Below are 18826 nucleotides of genomic sequence, written 5' to 3' on the forward strand. Positions count from 1 at the left end.
AGTAAAACAAAGTCATTTGTATTCTATTGTCATAACTTTAATGTCTCTACTGAAATGTCCTGTGTTGAACAATAAAACATATTATAAATATTCATACTATTATAACTATTTATTTGCTCACTTATTAAACTTTGAATTAGGTTTAATAAGCCCTGTGTTTGTTGGACCCGTCCACCTCATGGTGTGTCTTTCCGTTCTTTAAACGACATCAGCACGCTGCCTCAGAGTTTACTGTTGGACGGGTTCACATGGTAGTTAATGGAGAGCTCGGTGCGTTTCATACCGCCGCTCAAGGGCGCCTCGTACGGCGGTATCTAACGCTGACGGCCGTGACACGGCGTTGGTATTTGACGCCTCGGGGATGAGAACAGCTGCCGGTTCTAGTGTGTTCTGTACAACCTACCTGGGTCAAATGTAAATACATCTAAAGTGATATACAGAATATTTTGTGAAGTCTTCCGTTCCTCTCTGATCCTCTAAAGACGTCCCTCATGTGTTCTTCAGACTTCAGCTCGACGTTCGTTTGTCAATGTTTTCTAGCTTTTGCTTTAGAAACCAAATAAAGATCTTGTTTAAGGCTCGTCTGTAGTATGTTACTATGTTGACAGTAATTATCGTATGTTACTGTGTTAACAGTAATTATCGTATGTTACTGTGTTGACAGTAATTATCGTATGTTACTGTGTTGACAGTAATTATCGTATGTTACTGTGTTGACAGTAATTATCGTATGTTACTGTGTTGACAGTAATTATCGTATGTTACTGTGTTAACAGTAATTATCGTATGTTACTGTGTTAACAGTAATTATCGTATGTTACTGTGTTGACAGTAATTATCGTATGTTACTGTGTTGACAGTAATTATCGTATGTTACTGTGTTAACAGTAATTATCGTATGTTACTGTGTTGACAGTAATTATCGTATGTTACTGTGTTGACAGTAATTATCGTATGTTACTGTGTTGACAGTAATTATCGTATGTTACTGTGTTGACAGTAATTATCGTATGTTACTGTGTTGACAGTAATTATCGTATGTTACTGTGTTAACAGTAATTATCGTATGTTACTGTGTTGACAGTAATTATCGTATGTTACTGTGTTGACAGTAATTATCGTATGTTACTGTGTTGACAGTAATTATCGTATGTTACTGTGTTGACAGTAATTATCGTATGTTACTGTGTTGACAGTAATTATCGTATGTTACTGTGTTGACAGTAATTATCGTATGTTACTGTGTTGACAGTAATTATCGTTAGGGCCGTTAGGGATGTTTAGTGTGTGTAGTGGGTCATAAAGGAGATTAATCCTGTCTTTCTTCAGGGGTTTATTTTTCTTTATTTTTACTTTAGCCTGCATCATAAAAGAAAGTAAAAAACGTATTATGTATAATAATAATAATAATTATGTTCAGCCTTTTATTTACTATCTCTTTATTAAAAAATCTGGAATATTCATTTAAAAAAAAAAAAAAATACAAATTGGAAATTAAAAATGTCTCTTCTAATACACACATTGGTATTGTTAAAATGTTATTCCATTTATACACTATATTGATTCATGTTTTGCCTCTTCTATGTGTTGAAGTTCAAGGAGAAACACTAGAGATTCAACCCCACAGTCCTTTAATAGATTACTTCTACAGTACATCACAGTACAGTAGGCCTAATACAGTAAAACAAATAAATAGAACAAATAATACATATTGGCTGTTAACCTAGAATATGAAAAGTTGTCAAACTTTGTAATGTTGTATATGTTTTATTGTCTAATATGAGCTTCTACCATCAACACATCCCAATCAGAAGTTTAATCAGCATAGTAAAGTGTGAATCTTAATGCATTGTCTGAACCCAGGGGGTTCCATGGTGCTCTTTAAATATTACTTTAATCAGAAGAATAACTCAGTGGATGATTTTATGTTTTATTATATTACAACACTGCCACTCAGTGGAAACACATGAAATCAAACCACTGACTGGGAATGTGGATTTATGAAGTTATGAAAAGAGTTGTAGCTTCACATTTTAATTAAAAGTTAGTAGAATGAATGAATGATATAAATATATTGATATAATGTGCAGCTCATTGATAATAATAATAACAGATCTCAGTCTGATCCTGATCCACAGCTGCAGAATCCAGTCCAGGCTCACACATACCGGTGCTGCCTTCAGGTACGCCTCGGACTTCACAGATTGACTGTTCACATTCTTCATAATAAACTCCCCTCTTACTAAATGTTGTTGTTGTTGTTGTTGTTGTTGTTGTTGTTGTTTACAGGTGCTTTATACTGACATGGCAGCAGAAACACAGACGTGCTTTTGGACGTATGTTTGATCTTAGTGTGTTTAGGTTATATTAAATGTGTTTAGTTAATAAACACATATGAAATGTGTGTTTAGTTCCCGGAACCCTGCAGAACCATCTCCATCTCTGAGTTCTGTTAAATCAAAGCTTCCACCCTGACTGGAGAGTTTCCGGGCGGTAAAACCCGGAGCGGATCAGCGGATCAGCGGATCAGCGGATCAGCGGACCGCCGGCGGGCCGTGAAGGCCTCCTCCTCCTCCGGCCTGCTGTAAAACCCGGAGTGGATCGTTGGCTCGGCGGAGCGCGGGCGGACCGGATGTGAGTCGCTGCTACAGGGATTCCAAGATGGAACTGCAGGGGCCAAACACACAACAACAACAACATGGCGGCCCGCCCTCCAGAACCAGGACCAGGACCAGGACCAGGACCAGGACCAGGACCAGGACCAGATCCAGATCCAGATCCAGATCCAGACCCAGATCCAGATCCACAACCAGGACCACAGCCAGCGCGGCTCCGCCGGGGCTCACAGACACCGAGACCCCGCCTGATACCGGACCACCAGACCCCCCCACAGAACCACAGCCGGACCCGCTGCTGCTACACGGGACCGGGACCGGGACCGGGACCGGGACCGGGAGGGACCGGGGAGGACCCGGGATGCAGATGGCGCCTCTGTTTTCGCCGGAGGAGGACCCGGTAGACCCGGTCCCGGTCCCGGTCCCGGTCCCGGTCCCGGGCTCCGGGTTACGGCAGCAGCGGGAGGACGGAGGCTATAACACGGAGAACCGGACCGGCAGACCCGACCGGGACCGGGACCGGGACCGGGACCGGGACCAGGACCGGGACCGGGACCGGGACCGGGACCGGGACCGGGACCAGGACCGGGACCGGGACCAGGACCAGGACCGGGACCGGGACGTGGTGTTTAACATCGTTAGAGAGGCTGAAGGAACCGGAGAGACCGGGAGGATGAACCGGGCCCGGGGGGAGAGCTGGAGACCAGCTGGTCCCGGTGGTTCTGCTGGTCCCGGTGGTCCCGGTGGTTCTGGTGGTCCCGGTGGTCCCGGTGGTTCTGCTGGTCCCGGTGGTCCCGGTGGTCCCGGTGGTTCTCTTGAGGTGGTTCTGTGTGAGTCCAGCACCAGTCTGACCCGGGTCGATGTCGATGTTCCGGTTCTGAGGACAGACCAGGTCTTCAGCCTGCCGGTGTACCGTCAGACGGTGGAGGACGTGGTTCTGACCAACCGGTACGGAGACCAGATCTGTGGTCAGATCTGCACCGAGAACAGTAAACCGGTCCCGGTCCCGGTCCCGGTCCAGGAGCTGCTGACCCGGTCTGATGAGAGTGGGGGTCTGATGTCAGAGAGGTCCGGTGGTCTGGAGGAGATGGACTCATCAGAACTCATCTCAGCAGGGCTGCAGGGGGACACGGTACCGGACCTGGACCCAGACCAGGACCCGGTACTGGACCCGGACCCAGTCCAGGATCCGGTCTCCAGCAGTCCCCCTGCCGGCGAGACGTTCTCCGGTCCCCCTGCCGGCGAGACGTTCTCCGGTCCCCCTGCCGGCGAGACGTTCTCCGGTCCCCCTGCCGGCGAGACGTTCTCCGGTCCCCCTGCCGGCGAGACGTTCTCCGGTCCCCCTGCCGGCGAGACGTTCTCCGGTCCCCCTGCCGGCGAGACGTTCTCCGGGACCATCACCATCAACAACCAGAGCATCCTGGTGACGATCGAGGACGGGATCCTGACCCTGGCCGCCCCCCCAGAGGGCTACGTCCACCGAGAGGACGACCTGCTGAGCCTGAAGGAGCACCTGGGCATGAAGGACCACGAGGACATCGTCCTGCTCAACTACGACAGCGGGACCAAGTCCATCGGGAAGATCAGCACGCTGGCGGTCTCCGGCTCCGGCTCCGGCCAGCAGGACGAGTCCAGACCCGGACCCGGGTTCTCCAGACCGGGGTTCTGTGTGAGCGACTCTGAGCTGGCTCTGGTGGACGACTGCTCCTTACCGGAGCTGGGTCCGTCTCTGGACTGCTGTCCCATCGTCAAACAGGAAGCCGGGACGCTGTGTGCCGTCACCGAGGCGGACCTGGTCTCCCCGGGTCCTAGAACCACCGTGGTGGACTGTGACCACGGAGACTTCCAGTCCGCTCCGCTCATAAAGTCCAAGAAAGAGACGGCGTCCTCGTTGGACTGTCCAGAACCGGGCTGCTCCTGCACGTTCGATACACGCCAGAAACTGAAGGTCCACCTGCTGAACCACGCCGAGGACCCGCGGCCGTACCGGTGCTCGGTGGACGGCTGCGGCTGGGCCTTCGCCACGTCCTACAAGCTGAAGAGACACCTGCAGTCCCACGACAAGCAGCGGCCGCACACCTGTCAGTACGAAGGCTGCGGGCGCCGCTTCACCACCGTCTACAACCTCAAGGCCCACGTCAAGGTCCACGAGCAGGACAACGCCTTCGTCTGTGAGATCTGCAGCGAGCGGTTCCGCAGCGCCACGAGACTCACCAACCACCAGAGAGTCCACTTCGAACCGCAGAGACCTCACAGGTGTGAATTCACAGGTGAGGTGACACAAGACGGAGGTTTCTATTTGATCATATTACAGTTTACCCTTTATCCTCATGCACCTACTCATCTACCAACGTCCATCTACCTGTCCTCCTACCTGTCCTCCTACCTGTCCTCCTACCTGTCCTCCTACCTGTCTCCCTACCTGTCCTCCTACCTGTCCTCCTACCTGTCTCCCTACCTGTCCTCCTACCTGTCCCCCTACCTGTCCTCCTACCTGTCCTCCTACCTGTCTCCCTACCTGTCCTCCTACCTGTCCTCCTACCTGTCTCCCTACCTGTCCTCCTACCTGTCCCCCTACCTGTCCTCCTACCTGTCCTCCTACCTGTCTCCCTACCTGTCCTCCTACCTGTCCTCCTACCTGTACTCCTACCAACGTCATCCTACCTGTGTCCCTGCAGGCTGTGAGAAAACCTTCATCACCTTCAGCGCCCTGTTCTCCCACAATCGTACTCACTTCAGAGAGACGGGTCACTTCACCTGCACCTACCCGGGCTGCGACAAGACGTACGACAAGGCCTGCCGTCTCAAGATCCACCTGAGGAGTCACACCGGTGAGCTGATGATACCTTACAGCGTCTGTGTTATTACTGTTATTACTCCACAAGTCCTCCCTCCATCACGTGATGCTCCAGATGTGTTGAGAACTAGTCCTCCCTCCATCACGTGATGCTCCAGATGTGTTGAGAACTAGTCCTCCCTCCATCACATGATGCTCCAGATGTGTTGAGAACTAGTCCTCCCTCCATCACATGATGCTCCAGATGTAAATTTGACAACCTCGGAAATCGGACCAAACAGCCCATTATTTTATTTTTTAGACCGCTTCTTTGTTTAACTTATTTTCAAATGATGTCACATGCAGGCTGTTATATGGCTATTTAAAGGTCCCATATTGTAAAAAGTGAGATTTTCATGTCTTTTACATGATATAGCAGGTTTAAGTGCTTTATATAAATACTGTTAAACTATCAAAACACTCAACACACGGAGAAACACACAGCCCGTATTCACAAACTGAGTGTTTGAAACAAGCCGTCAGGATTTCTGTCCATTTGTGATGTCACAAATCTATAATATTTAGACCATTACATGGTTTTAAACGTAAACATTCTAAATGTGTCCCAGTTTATTTCCTGTTGCAGTGGATGTTAATAACATCAGCTGACAGGAAGTAAACATGGACCCAAGCTGTTGCCTAGCAACGCAATTCTGTTGCAATTCCGTTGAATACAGGTATATTCAGACAGACAGGTGAATACAGGTATATTCAGACAGACAGGTGAATACAGGTATATTCAGACAGACAGGTGAATACAGGTATATTCAGACAGACAGGTGAATACAGGTATATTCAGACAGACAGGTGAATACAGGTATATTCAGACAGACAGGTGAATACAGGTATATTCAGACAGACAGGTGAATACAGGTATATTCAGACAGACAGGATGAGGAAACATTACAGCATGTAAACATGTTCTAGTAGAAACACAGAATACCAGTATGAACCTGAGGATGAGCTGGTATGGGACCTTTAACACATTTGTCTGGTCGTTGATCTATATGTCCGGAACTCTGGAATAATAACGGCCATATTGGCCATCAAAAAAAATATATATATATCTTGTAAATCCTGCATGGGAGAATATGCCTGCACTGAGTCCTCTAAACTGAACCCGTTCTGGAGCAGGTTCGCCCTGCAGCAGAGGTTGCACCAGATCAATGTGGGCCGGCTCTGTGATAGCAGGAAGTCCCGGTTCAGCCCTGTGAGCTGGTTACCACGTACAGTATCTATGTTGGTGGTTGTCAGGCGGAAGGTAAATAAAGGTCTGGTTTCCTTGTTTCCAGGTGAGCGGCCGTTTGTCTGTGACTCAGAGGGCTGTGGCTGGTCCTTCACCAGCATGTCCAAGTTGCTCCGACATAAACGGTAAGTGCTTATTAGAGAAGTGCTTCCAGATGCTTTCCCCTCCAAATGAACAGGCTCTGAAATGAACTCTTTCACTGCCGGCAGGCAGCTTCATCTCTCTCTGTCTGCAGTTCAGAAATATCATCTGCCACTTTTAAAATCTCTGCACTAAATAAAGAAATAACATTTTAGATCTGATGTCATTCAATGGTCGATGTAAACTCTGAAAACAAAGTTAGTAAACTTGTGTTTGGTGGATTATTTCTCTGTTGTTCCAATGCTAATAGTCATGCTAATGCTAATGGTCATTGTATTCTACATGGTTGGAAAGCCTGTTTATTGACCTTCACAATGAGGTCACTCTTGTAAGGATCATGTATTTGTGGGATGAGCAGCACAGCTGATGATGTGGGGAGCCCCGGTGCCGATGGTAAACAGTGTATTCTCCTGTTGGTGTTGACTCTTGTTGTGAGTTGTTTGGTGGATGATTGAACTCTCTATCAGTAACAAGGAACAAACAAGACATATTGATTGATTGAATCCACCGTCAGGAGCCTCAGTAGCGGTGGAAGATCCATACGCAGCCACAACAGCCTGGCACCTCCTCCTCATGCTGGTCACCAACCTGGTCACACGTTGCTGTGGGATGGCGTTCCATTCCTCAACCAGGATTGGTTGCAGGTCAGCCAGCGTGGTTGTGTTGGTCACTCTAACACGTACAGCACGCCCAAGCTGATCCCACATGTTGAATTGGGTTGAGGTGTGGACTCTTGGCAGGCCGTTCCATTCTCTCTCCTCCCACATTGTGGAGGTAGTCTGTGATAAACCTGGCTCTGTGGGGGGGGGGGGGGGGGGGGGGGCGTTGTCATCTTGGAGGATGAAGTTAGGTCCCAGATTGTGGAGATATGGGATCACCACTGGCTGCAGAATCTCATCCTGATATCTCACTGCATTGAGATGGCCTTCAATGATGACAAGCCTTGTTTTGCCAGTGAGGGAGATGCCCCCCCCACACCATGACACCGCCCCCACCAAAAGCTGTTACTCGATGAGTCAGTACAGAGTCAGTGTGTTACTGCAGTAGATGGAGGTTAAAGGGATAGTTCAGGTGTTTCTCAGTGGGGTTCTATGAGGTTCTGATCCAGAGTCAGTGTGGTTCTATGAGGTTCTTCTCCAGTAGATGACGGCCCAGTTTGGAGAAACAGACAGGAGTTACCACAGTAATGTTCTGCTGTGGACGGATGAATGTCTCACTGACAACAGACTCCTTCTCTGTGTTTTCCAGGAAACACGATGATGACCGGCGCTTCGTCTGTACAGAGGAGGGTTGTGGGAAATCCTTCACCCGGGCGGAGCACCTCAAGGGTCACAGTATCACCCATCTGGGCACCAAGCCCTTCCAGTGCCATGCAGAAGGTACGTACAGGTACTATAGTAGTATGACTATTTGCTGAGGTTCTACATGTTTTAAATGAACAGAGAGAAGTTTTTCCTTTTTCTTTCACTGCAGTTAAAAGATTATTTTCACTTTTATGTTCTTCAGGCTGTAACGCCAAGTTCTCAGCACGCAGCAGCCTGTACATCCACTCCAAGAAGCATAAGCAGGACGCCAGCAGCCTGAGGACTCGCTGTCCTGTGGCCAACTGCTCCAAGCACTTCTCCTCCCGCAGCAGCCTTAAGAGCCACATGCTCAAACACCACCACCTCAGTCCTGGTGAGTAACCGCCATCACCTAGAAACGAATGCATTTAAAGGGCGGGTCCATCAAATACAATAAATGAAATGGAAAATAACTGAAAGGGTTTTTTGAAGTGGGGTTGTACTCTCCCGCGTTCTGCCAGGTCAAATTACTGCATTTGTGAATGTAGTCTGGTGGCTTTGAAAATAGCGACACAAAAATCATCACTATTCTATAACTTCCATCTTTCCCCCCTCCATCCATCCCTCTCTTCCTCCCTCCATCCATCCATCCATCCCTCCATCCATCCATCCATCCCTCCCTCCCTCCATCCATCCCTCCATCCCTCCATCCCTCCCTCCCTCCCTCCATCCCTCCATCCCTCCCTCCATCCATCCATCCATCCCTCCATCCATCCCTCCCTCTCTCCCTCCATCCATCCATCCCTTCCTCCCTCCATCCATCCATCCCTCCCTCCCTCCATCCATCCCTCCATCCCTCCCTCCATCCCTCCCTCCCTCCATCCATCCATCCCTCCCTCCATCCATCCCTCCATCCATCCCTCCCTCTCTCCCTCCATCCATCCATCCATCCCTCCCTCCCTCCATCCATCCATCCCTTCCTCCCTCCATCCATCCATCCATCCCTCCATCCATCCATCCATCCCTCCCTCCATCCATCCATCCCTCCATCCCTCCCTCCCTCCCTCCATCCCTCCATCCATCCATCCCTCCCTCCATCCATCCATCTATCCCTCCCTCCATCCATCCATCCATCCCTCCATCCATCTCTCCCTCTCTCCCTCCCTCCATCCATCCCTCCCTCCATCCATCCATCCATCCATCCCTCCCTCCATCCCTCCATCCATCCATCCATCCATCCATCCATCCCTCCCTCCCTCCCTCCCTCCATCCATCCATCCATCCCTCCATCCATCCATCCATCCATCCATCCATCCATCCATCCATCCATCCATCCATCCCTCCATCCATCCCTCCCTCTCTCCCTCCATCCATCCATCCCTTCCTCCCTCCATCCATCCATCCATCCATCCATCCCTCCATCCCTCCATCCATCCATCCATCCCTCCATCCATCCATCCATCCATCCATCCATCCATCCATCCCTCCATCCATCCATCCATCCATCCATCCATCCATCCATCCATCCCTCCCTCCATCCCTCCCTCCCTCCCTCCATCCATCCATCCATCCATCCATCCATCCCTCCCTCCCTCCCTCCATCCATCCATCCATCCATCCCAGATGTTCTCAGCCAGATGGAGACCACACCCAGCCTGACCCCCAGCAGCGAGCTCATCAGCTCCACCCCGACAACAGTTGCCGGGCCTGGTATCGCCGGGGGCGACCAGCTGACCAACCTGGACCTCAGCTCTCTTTTCTCCGCTGTGCCTGGTGGCGCCGCACCCACCGCCGGCATTGCAGCGGGGATTCCCGTCGCCGGGAGCGGCTGTAACGGCACGTTCACCATGGACCTCTCCCTGGTCAGCTCAGGCATCCTCACCATCGACCCCTCCTCGGTCGCCGCCGCGCTGGGTACCGGCGCCGGCACCGCGTTGGCCAAAGCTGTGGACCCTCTTATCCTGGCAGCCAGCGCTGACATGGGCCCCCACCACAGTTTGGAGGGAACGGTGGGAGACGTCCTGCCCCCACAGGGCACTCTCAATCTGGACGATGTGCAGACGGTTACCCCGGAGGCCCTGGGAACGCTCACGGCTCTCGCCATGCAGGGTGCCGGTGCCTCCGTGGACCCGACCCTGCAGCACCCACTCAGCTCCTCCAGTGCCCTGAGCGTGGAGCCCACGGCCTCTCTGGTAGTGGCCCCTGTGGCCGAGCTGCTGGCCTCGCCCTCCAAGGTGGTGGAGGTGGGTGGCCCGGGTGGAGCGGGGCCTCTGCTGGGCTGTGTGGAGGTGCTGGGACCTCAAGAGGGAGGAAAAGTCCTCACCCAGTTTGTTTTCCCCGGTCACAGCAGCAGCTTCAGTCCACAGAAAGACCAGGAGCTCACCGCGGTGTCACCAAGCAGCTTCCTGGTGAGTCGGCATGCAGCACTACACACACTTTGAACATCAGTCTGTCGCCTACTGCATCATGTGAAAACAGTTTCCTCTAGTGTCTCCGCAGGGAGCCGTGTGAAGTAGGGATGTCACAAGAACCGATACTTCGGTACCAAGTCCATGCCAAAATTCTGAAAACGTGACGTTACTAAGGCTGCACAATTAATCTAACTTTGATCTAAATCACAATGTGGCCTACTGCAATTTTCAAATCGCAATATTTGTTAAAGATGAAATGTGTCAAAATCCTATTTTAAAGTAAATATTGTGGTTCTGCAGAGCAACCTGGCCTGCTCATCATATCCAAAACATCTTTGTCTGGTACAGATCCCCTCAATCACACCGTAATCATATATTCATCAATGAAAAGAGAATAATGATGTCAAAATGATCATTCCCTCTGATATCACAAATCATATCTCAATATCAGTCAAATCTCAAGTACTCTGTACTCCTGTTTCTACGATACCGTAGGCTCTGTCGGGTTCGAGACTAGCGTCACTGGTGTCGGTATCGACTACCACATGTCTGGTATGGTGACATCCCTAGTGTGATGTCTGATAAATGTCCTCAAGTGATGTCACTTGAGTCGGTATCAGTTGGATCTGAAGACTACAAGTTTGAAATGTGAATAAATGTGGAGGTGTGTAGTCAGAAAGAAGTGATGTTATCAGAGCTCTGTAGCTCGCTGCTCATCTCTGCTGCAGGATACTACTAACATAACATCTGAAAACAACTGTCTATAGTGAGTCCGACCGTGTTATAGAATATAGAAGAAGTGTAATGCTCTTTCAAGGAAATGCACATTTGCTTGTTGTAATCTATGATTAAAGGAGGAACAGATATGTCCTGTTAGCAGCTTGACTGTAGCTGGTTTTAGCCTTTAAAAGCCTCCATAATGGTGAGTAGTAACTGATGTGTACCATGTTGGATGTCAGGAGAGCGGCGGCTCAGCGAGGACCGACTACAGAGCCATCCAGCTGGCCAAGAAGAGGAAGCAAAGAGGTCCTTCAGCCTCCTCTGGTGAGACACACAACCACCCATTTCAGGTCTTTATTTCAAGCTGCTCAGTCAGACTAGACGGATGGGAGACTAAAGGGATGATGGTGTTGTCTCTGTCCGCTCCAGGGACTTCAGGATCGAGTCAGAGGAAACCTAAAGGAGCGAAGGCGGCGTCGGCTCCGGCACCGATGGCTCCCTCTGGTGTTTGTTATGGGGAAGGAGCTGCAGCAGCCAACGGGGGTCTGACCCTGCGGGACCCCGTCACCGGGGCCCAGTACGTCCAGATTCAGCTGCTGCAGGTGAGATCCCCACACACCTCATTATAATACAGCTCACTGTCTTATTACATTACCACTAGGGTGGGAAAAACATCCATTCACTCATGCATCCAGATTTTATTTTGATGTCTGTTAATGATCCTGATCTATTTGACTTCAGGACGTCTCTGACTACAGACATGCTGAAAATCAAACATTTTACTGGATTCATTTAGAGCTTTTCCAAAGTAAAAGTCCCGAGACGTGTTTGATTCTATTGTTCCCTTCACGGTCTAGAGGTGAAAACAGTTAACAGAAATCACAATAAATCCTAATATCGAATCGCAATACTTAAAATTCATAATACATATTGAATCGGCGCCCAGGTATGGTGAAAGTATAGAACAGGTGTATCGTCCCAGCCCTAATTACCACCTGACTAAACCTGATTATAATAATGATTTGTGCTGATCAATGTGTGAACGCAGGACGACCCGGCCAGCGACGGCGACCTGGCCTTCCAGCTGAGCTCGCAGCCCTCCAGCTCCCACTCTCAGCTCACCACCGACCTGCCCGTCAACATCTTACAGGTGAGGAACGTTCTCCTCTTCTACTTCTGATGCCTCTGATTTATTCTAACTCAACTCCAGCTCCTGGTACGGTGAGGTGTTTTACTTTACAGCAACATTGAAAATGAAAATGTTATTTTTCTCTCTTATTAATCCACAGATAGAAATAAAAGTGAACACGATGTCGAAGTGATAAAAGTAGATTAAAACAGTAGGACTGCCACTAATGAATGCAGAGCGGGGCGTGATGACTTATGCAATATTGTTTTGGGTTAGTTTTGATTAAGGTTGCACAATTCCAGAAATATTCAAAGTGGAAACTTTCGATGGGAATTATCAGGACTTTATGGGAATAACATGGAAATAACAGTACATGCCATACGCAGGTAGAAACAAACCCTTTACCACATCATACACAGACATATTCCATTAATTTAACAAATAAATCCATTAATTAGTCAAATACATAAATATAAAATGTGCCGTGTGGTGCGTTAGCTATCTAGCTAGCAAGTTAACCAACGGGGGGGAAAGCTACCGTGGCAATTCGAGCCGACAACAACGTGAGCCGTGTGCAAACTTCAAGACCAAAACACAGCGCTGGCGAACGGTACGCATCAAAACAGCCTTCCACCCCAACGAGCCATAGCTCCGCAGGTCGGCGCTAGTCTGTCGGTGTCGGCTCTAGTCTGTCGGTGTCGGCTCCAGTCTGTCGGTGTCGGCTCCAGTCTGTCGGTGTCGGCTCTAGTCTGTGGGTGTCGGCTCCAGTCTGTCGGTGTCGGCTCCAGTCTGTCGGTGTCGGCTCTAGTCTGTTGGTGTCGGCTCCAGTCTGTCGGTGTGGGAGGTTTTACGGCCGATTCAGCAGGTTGAATCAGTGGCGGAGCTCGTCGGTGAAAGAAATCACTCTGATTGGCTGTTCAGCTTCAACCAATCAGTGTAGAGAAACGGAAGTGAGGAAAGCCGACGAGTGAAGTCAAGAGGACAAACACAGAAGACTCTTCTCATGTTTCATCTTCATCTCATCTGATTGTTCAGACACACGGATATATTCACACAGACATGAACATCTGGAATGAAGCTCAGTGGTGAGTGAGAGTGGTGAGAAAACGGTTGTCAGGCGTCGCTTTGTTTCATGTACGCATCATAACAGCTTGTATATCCTCCGTCCTCCGTCTTTTGAATGATGAATACAGACTAGCGCCACCTGCTGGTGTGGAGAGTTATCTCCTCTCACCAGGAGCAGAACGTCGGTGCTAACTGGCCGTCGGCTGTCGTCCTTGCGGTGTGTTCGAATGCAACTTGTCGGCGAATACAAAGACGACGTGAGGCGACGCAGCAGGCGGCCTTCATCGCCGCTGGTTCTCTGACGTGTGTCTGAGCCTTCAGAGAACTGAGCTCTGTGACTGTGTTTCCTCACAGGAACCTTCAGTGATGACGGAGGACGACAACGGCTCGGACAACTCCCAGTTCACGGGAAGCACAATCAACCTTCAGGACTTGGAGTGACGACCGCAGAGCTGCAGGTCAGAGGTCAGAGGTCAGAGGTCTACATCAACAAGCTCTCTACTCTGAGATGTTTGACTCCATCAAACGGTCGCCTCGTCTCATCCCAGGACTTTGAAAGCCTTTTAGGACGTGTGGTTGACGTAGATGGAGGTGGACACGAGTCCACAGATAATGCACCTTGACGAGAGGAGATGAGGATTATGTGTTTATTTCTAAAGTCCAGTTTGTACCAAAATCCAACCTGAGAGTCAGTCTCATGTCAAAGAGACGTGCGAGTCTCTTTGTGTCTGTGTCCTGTGGGTTTGGACAGTACCGGTGTCTATTGCCACTCATGCACACTCACAGTGCTCCGTCTACGCTCCAGTTGCCTTACAGACGCCTCACGCTGTGCATTCCTCCACCGGCGGGTTACCTGCTTTACGTGTTGCTCTTTTGATTTCATTTCTTTTTGTACGGCAGCAGTGAGTCCGTGTTGAAAACATGCCTGCTCATGTGTTTGTTCTATACATTATGTTAACTACCTTCTTGTAATAATTGTATCTGTTATTTATTATTTAGCTGTGAGTTTACAGAACGGCAGAGCCAAACACAGAGACCAATTAAAGAATCAAAGCACAATCAGAACAGCTTGTGAGGAGCTTTTTATTCTGACCAGATTAAAGATTGATGAGGGAAACAAGAGAATCTGATCTGAAGCAGGTCAGAGGAAAACTACATTCTGAACTCGTGAAGAGGATCTTATATATTCCAGCTCACTCCAACAAGGCAGAAGATGAAGGTATCATCGGTACCAAAGGAGAGAAGGTAAAACACACACACACACACACACACACACACACACACACACACACACACACACACAGAGTCTTCGACCACAACTCAAAGACGGCTTTATTGGAGAGTAAATTGGACCAGAGACTTGTGGCAGCAAAACATACAAACATTGCTCAGTTTTCACGTTAGATTCCAAATGATTACATTTGTACAATAAATGGTTAAATGAGTGTATAAATAGTTATATAAATATTATAGTATATTATGTCATAAAAATATTATATTATATGTAATGGAACAGAAAACCACAAATTTGAACAACTTCTTTTATTGTGAGTGCAGCAGACGTGACCCCTCTGACCCCTCTGACCCCTCTGACCCTCTGACCCCTCTGACCCTCTGACCCTCTGACCCCTCTGACCCCTCTGACCCCTCTGACCCTCTGACCCCTCTGACCCCTCTGACCCCTCTGACCCTCTGACCCCTCTGACCCTCTGACCCCTCTGACCCTCTGACCCCTCTGACCCTCTGACCCCTCTGACCCCTCTGACCCTCTGACCCCTCTGACCCCTCTGACCCTCTGACCCCTCTGACCCCTCTGACCCCTCTGACCCTCTGACCCCTCTGACCCCTCTGACCCCTCTGAGTACATCATCGAGGAGAAGACGTGGATGAAGTGAGGTGTTCTCCACAGTTTAGTTCTGGAAGCTCTGCTCTCATCTGGGGACAGAAGAAGAGAAAGATGATGAGAAGTTGCTTCGCCTTCATGTGTGACTAATAAATACTACAAGAGCTTTTCTCTTGTTTTGATGACTGAGTGCAGATGTAGGGAGCCAGCATAGGAAAGATATAGTGTATTATACTGTACTATGATTTATTATGACATTCTATGACTTTTTATGTCTTATAATGACGAACAATACCATGACATTTCTTATGACATAGTATATCATTATTCTTTATGGCATGCTACAGTATGAGTATGAAATACGATAATATGACTTGTGAAATACTATAGTACGACTTTTTAATGACAGACATGCTACACTGTTTCATTTTTCATGACTTTTGTTTTACTATATTAAGACTTTTATGACACATGATACGATGTCAATATAAATGACTTTTTATGGCACATTGTGGCATTATTATTTTTAAATTTCTCGACATACTATGACTTTTTTTAGATATACTATGATTTTATTTTAATTTTTCGACATACTATACTATGATTTTTTGATGTCATTCTATACTGACCTTTTATGACATATTATACTATGTAATTTCAGGACATTTTGTATGACATTATGATTGACAGGCTGCATCACTGCCCTGAACCGTGAGGCTCTGCAGAGTGAAAACGGCTCAGCACCTCAGCAGGACGGAGCTGCCATCCACGGAGGAGCTCAGCTCCCAGCGCTGGAGGAAGAAGGATCAACAGGATCAACCCAGCTTCATCCCACAGGCCTCAACACTTCTGAACTGACTTCATATAATATTGTCACTTTACCTTTTACATTCTGTGTATATGTAGTACATACACACACACAGACTTCTCATTATGCATACACGTTAACTATATTACCGTTTAAATTCAGTTTATTCTTTTGCAATACTGTCAACCACAGATTTATATTACTGTATTTAATACTGTATGTTATATTTTAACTTGTATTATATTATTCTCAAGTTGTTTCATTTTTACTAGTATGATTTTATTTTTATACATGTTTTATTAGTGTTGTTTTAGGGATCCTGAGATCTAAGATTTTCATTGCCAATGACCGCTTTTCTGTAATTATTCTGTATATGATAATAAATAACTTGAAACTTACATAATATACTAGGATATCTATTTTTCGACATACTAAACTATGACTTTTTTATTTTATGACGTACTATGACTTTTTTAATTTTTCGACATTCTATACTATGAATTATTTTTTTATTTTACGACATACTAAATTATGATTTTTTTTATTTTTCGACATACTATATAACTTTATTTTATTTTTTTCACATTATAAACTGACTTTTTTTATTTTTCAACATGCTATACTATGACTTTCTTTATTTTACGACATACTATGCTATGACTTGTTTTAATTTTTTCACTTACTAAACTGACTTTTTATTTGCCGACATATTATACTACGACCATTTTTTTATTTTTTCGACATACTATACGACCATTTTTTTTAATTTTTCGACATACTAAACTGACTTTTTTTTTAATTTTAAGACAAACTATGAATGTTTTTATTTGTCGACATACTATACTATGAATTTCTTTTAAAATTTTCCTACATAACCTTTTGACTTTCTTTAAAATTTTCAACATACTATACTATGACTTTTTTATTTTACGACATACTATGCTGACTTTTTTTTTTTGATTTTAAGACAAACTATGAATGTTTTTATTTGTTGACATACTATACTGACTTTCTTTTTTTATTTTTTGACATGTTCTGTCTTTTTTTAAAGATTTTCGATAAACTATATTATGACTTTTTTTTAAATTTTTTTCGACATACTATGCTATGACTTGTTTTTATTTGTTGACATACTATACTATGAATTTTTTTATTTGTCGACATACTATGCTATGACTTGTTTTTATTTTTTCACTTACTAAACTGACTTTTTATTTGTCGACATATTATACTACGACCATTTTTTTAATTTTTCGACATGTACTGTCTTTTTTAAAAGATTTTCGATAAACTATACTATGACTTGTTTTAATTTTTTGACATACTATACTATGAATTTTTTAATTTTTCGACATTGTATATTATGACTTTTTTATTTTTCCGACATACTAAACTATGACTTTTATTTTTTCGACATACTAAACTATGACTTTTATTTTTTCGACATACTAAACTATGACTTTTTTTATTTTTTCGACATACTAAACTATGACTTTTATTTTTTCGACATACTAAACTATGACTTTTATTTTTTTCGACATACTAAACTATGACTTTTTTTATTTTTTCGACATACTAAACTATGACTTTTTAAATTTTTCGACATACTATACGACCATTTTTTTAAATTTTTCGACATGTTGTACTATGTCTTTTTTTTTTAAAGATTTTCTATAAACTATGCTGACTTTTTAAAAAAAAATTTCAACATACTATGCTATGACTTGTTTTAATTTTTTGACATTCTATACTATGAATTTTTTTATTTTTCGACATTGTATATTATGACTTTATTTTATTTTTCCACATACTAAACTATGACTTTCTTTTTTAATTTTTCTACATACTAAACTTTTGACTTTCTTTAAAATTTTCAACATACTATACTATGACTTTTTATTTTAAATTTTTTGACATACTATACTATAACTTTTTTATTTTTTTCGACATACTATACTATAACTTTTTTATTTTTTCGACATACTATGCTATGACTTTTTTTAATTTTTTGACATACTAAACTGACTTTTTTTTTATATTTTAAGACATACTATACTATAACTTTTTTTTTATTTTACGACATACTATACCTTCTTTTATATTTCTCGACATACTATGTTATGACTTGTTTTATTTTTTTGACATACTATACTATGAATTTTATTTTTTTTCGACATTCTAAACTATGACTTTTTTTTTTTAATTTTAAGACATGCTATGAATTTTTTTATTTTTCGACATACTGAACTATGACTTATTTTTCAACATACTATACTATGACTTTTTTTTTTAATTTTCGACATGTTATACTATGTCTTTTTTAAGAGAAATTTCGATAAACTATACTGTGACTTTTTTTTTTTTTTCGACATACCAGAACTTATTTTTAATTTTTCGACATACTATACCTTTTTTAATATTTTTTTGACATACTATGCTATGACTTGTTTTAATTTTTTGACATACTATACTATGACTTTTTTTAGAAATACTATACCATGACTTTTTTTATTTTTCAACATAGTATACAAAGACTTTTTTTATTTTTCGTCATACTATACTATGACTTTTATTTTTGTTTTTCGACATACAATACTATGAATTTTTATTAATTTTTCGACATACTATATGTATGTATGCAGGTTTTTAGATATACAGAACACCAGAAACCTTCAAGCCACTGAGGGGATAATAAACCGGTAGGTCTGCTTTGTGTAGCATGTCAGTCG

The 18826-nt window shown here is 45.1% G+C and overlaps 1 protein-coding gene across 1 annotated transcript; it reads left to right on the forward strand.

Moving 5' to 3' along the window:
• Positions 1-258: 258 nt before the first annotated feature.
• On the forward strand, positions 259-14511 carry si:dkey-156n14.3 (zinc finger protein ZXDC). The gene is made up of 12 exons (XM_037763167.1): positions 259-310; positions 2464-2584; positions 2814-4885; positions 5294-5446; positions 6744-6822; positions 8087-8217; positions 8345-8515; positions 9745-10529; positions 11492-11576; positions 11682-11854; positions 12301-12402; positions 13801-14511. Exons 1-12 carry the CDS (start codon positions 259-261, stop codon positions 13885-13887), a joined length of 4011 nt encoding a protein of 1336 aa, XP_037619095.1. The 3' UTR covers positions 13888-14511.
• The last annotated feature ends 4315 nt before the right edge of the window (positions 14512-18826 follow it).

This window comes from Sebastes umbrosus, unplaced genomic scaffold (assembly GCF_015220745.1).
Source record: "Sebastes umbrosus isolate fSebUmb1 unplaced genomic scaffold, fSebUmb1.pri scaffold_182_arrow_ctg1, whole genome shotgun sequence".
NCBI classification, from domain to species: domain Eukaryota; kingdom Metazoa; phylum Chordata; class Actinopteri; order Perciformes; family Sebastidae; genus Sebastes; species Sebastes umbrosus.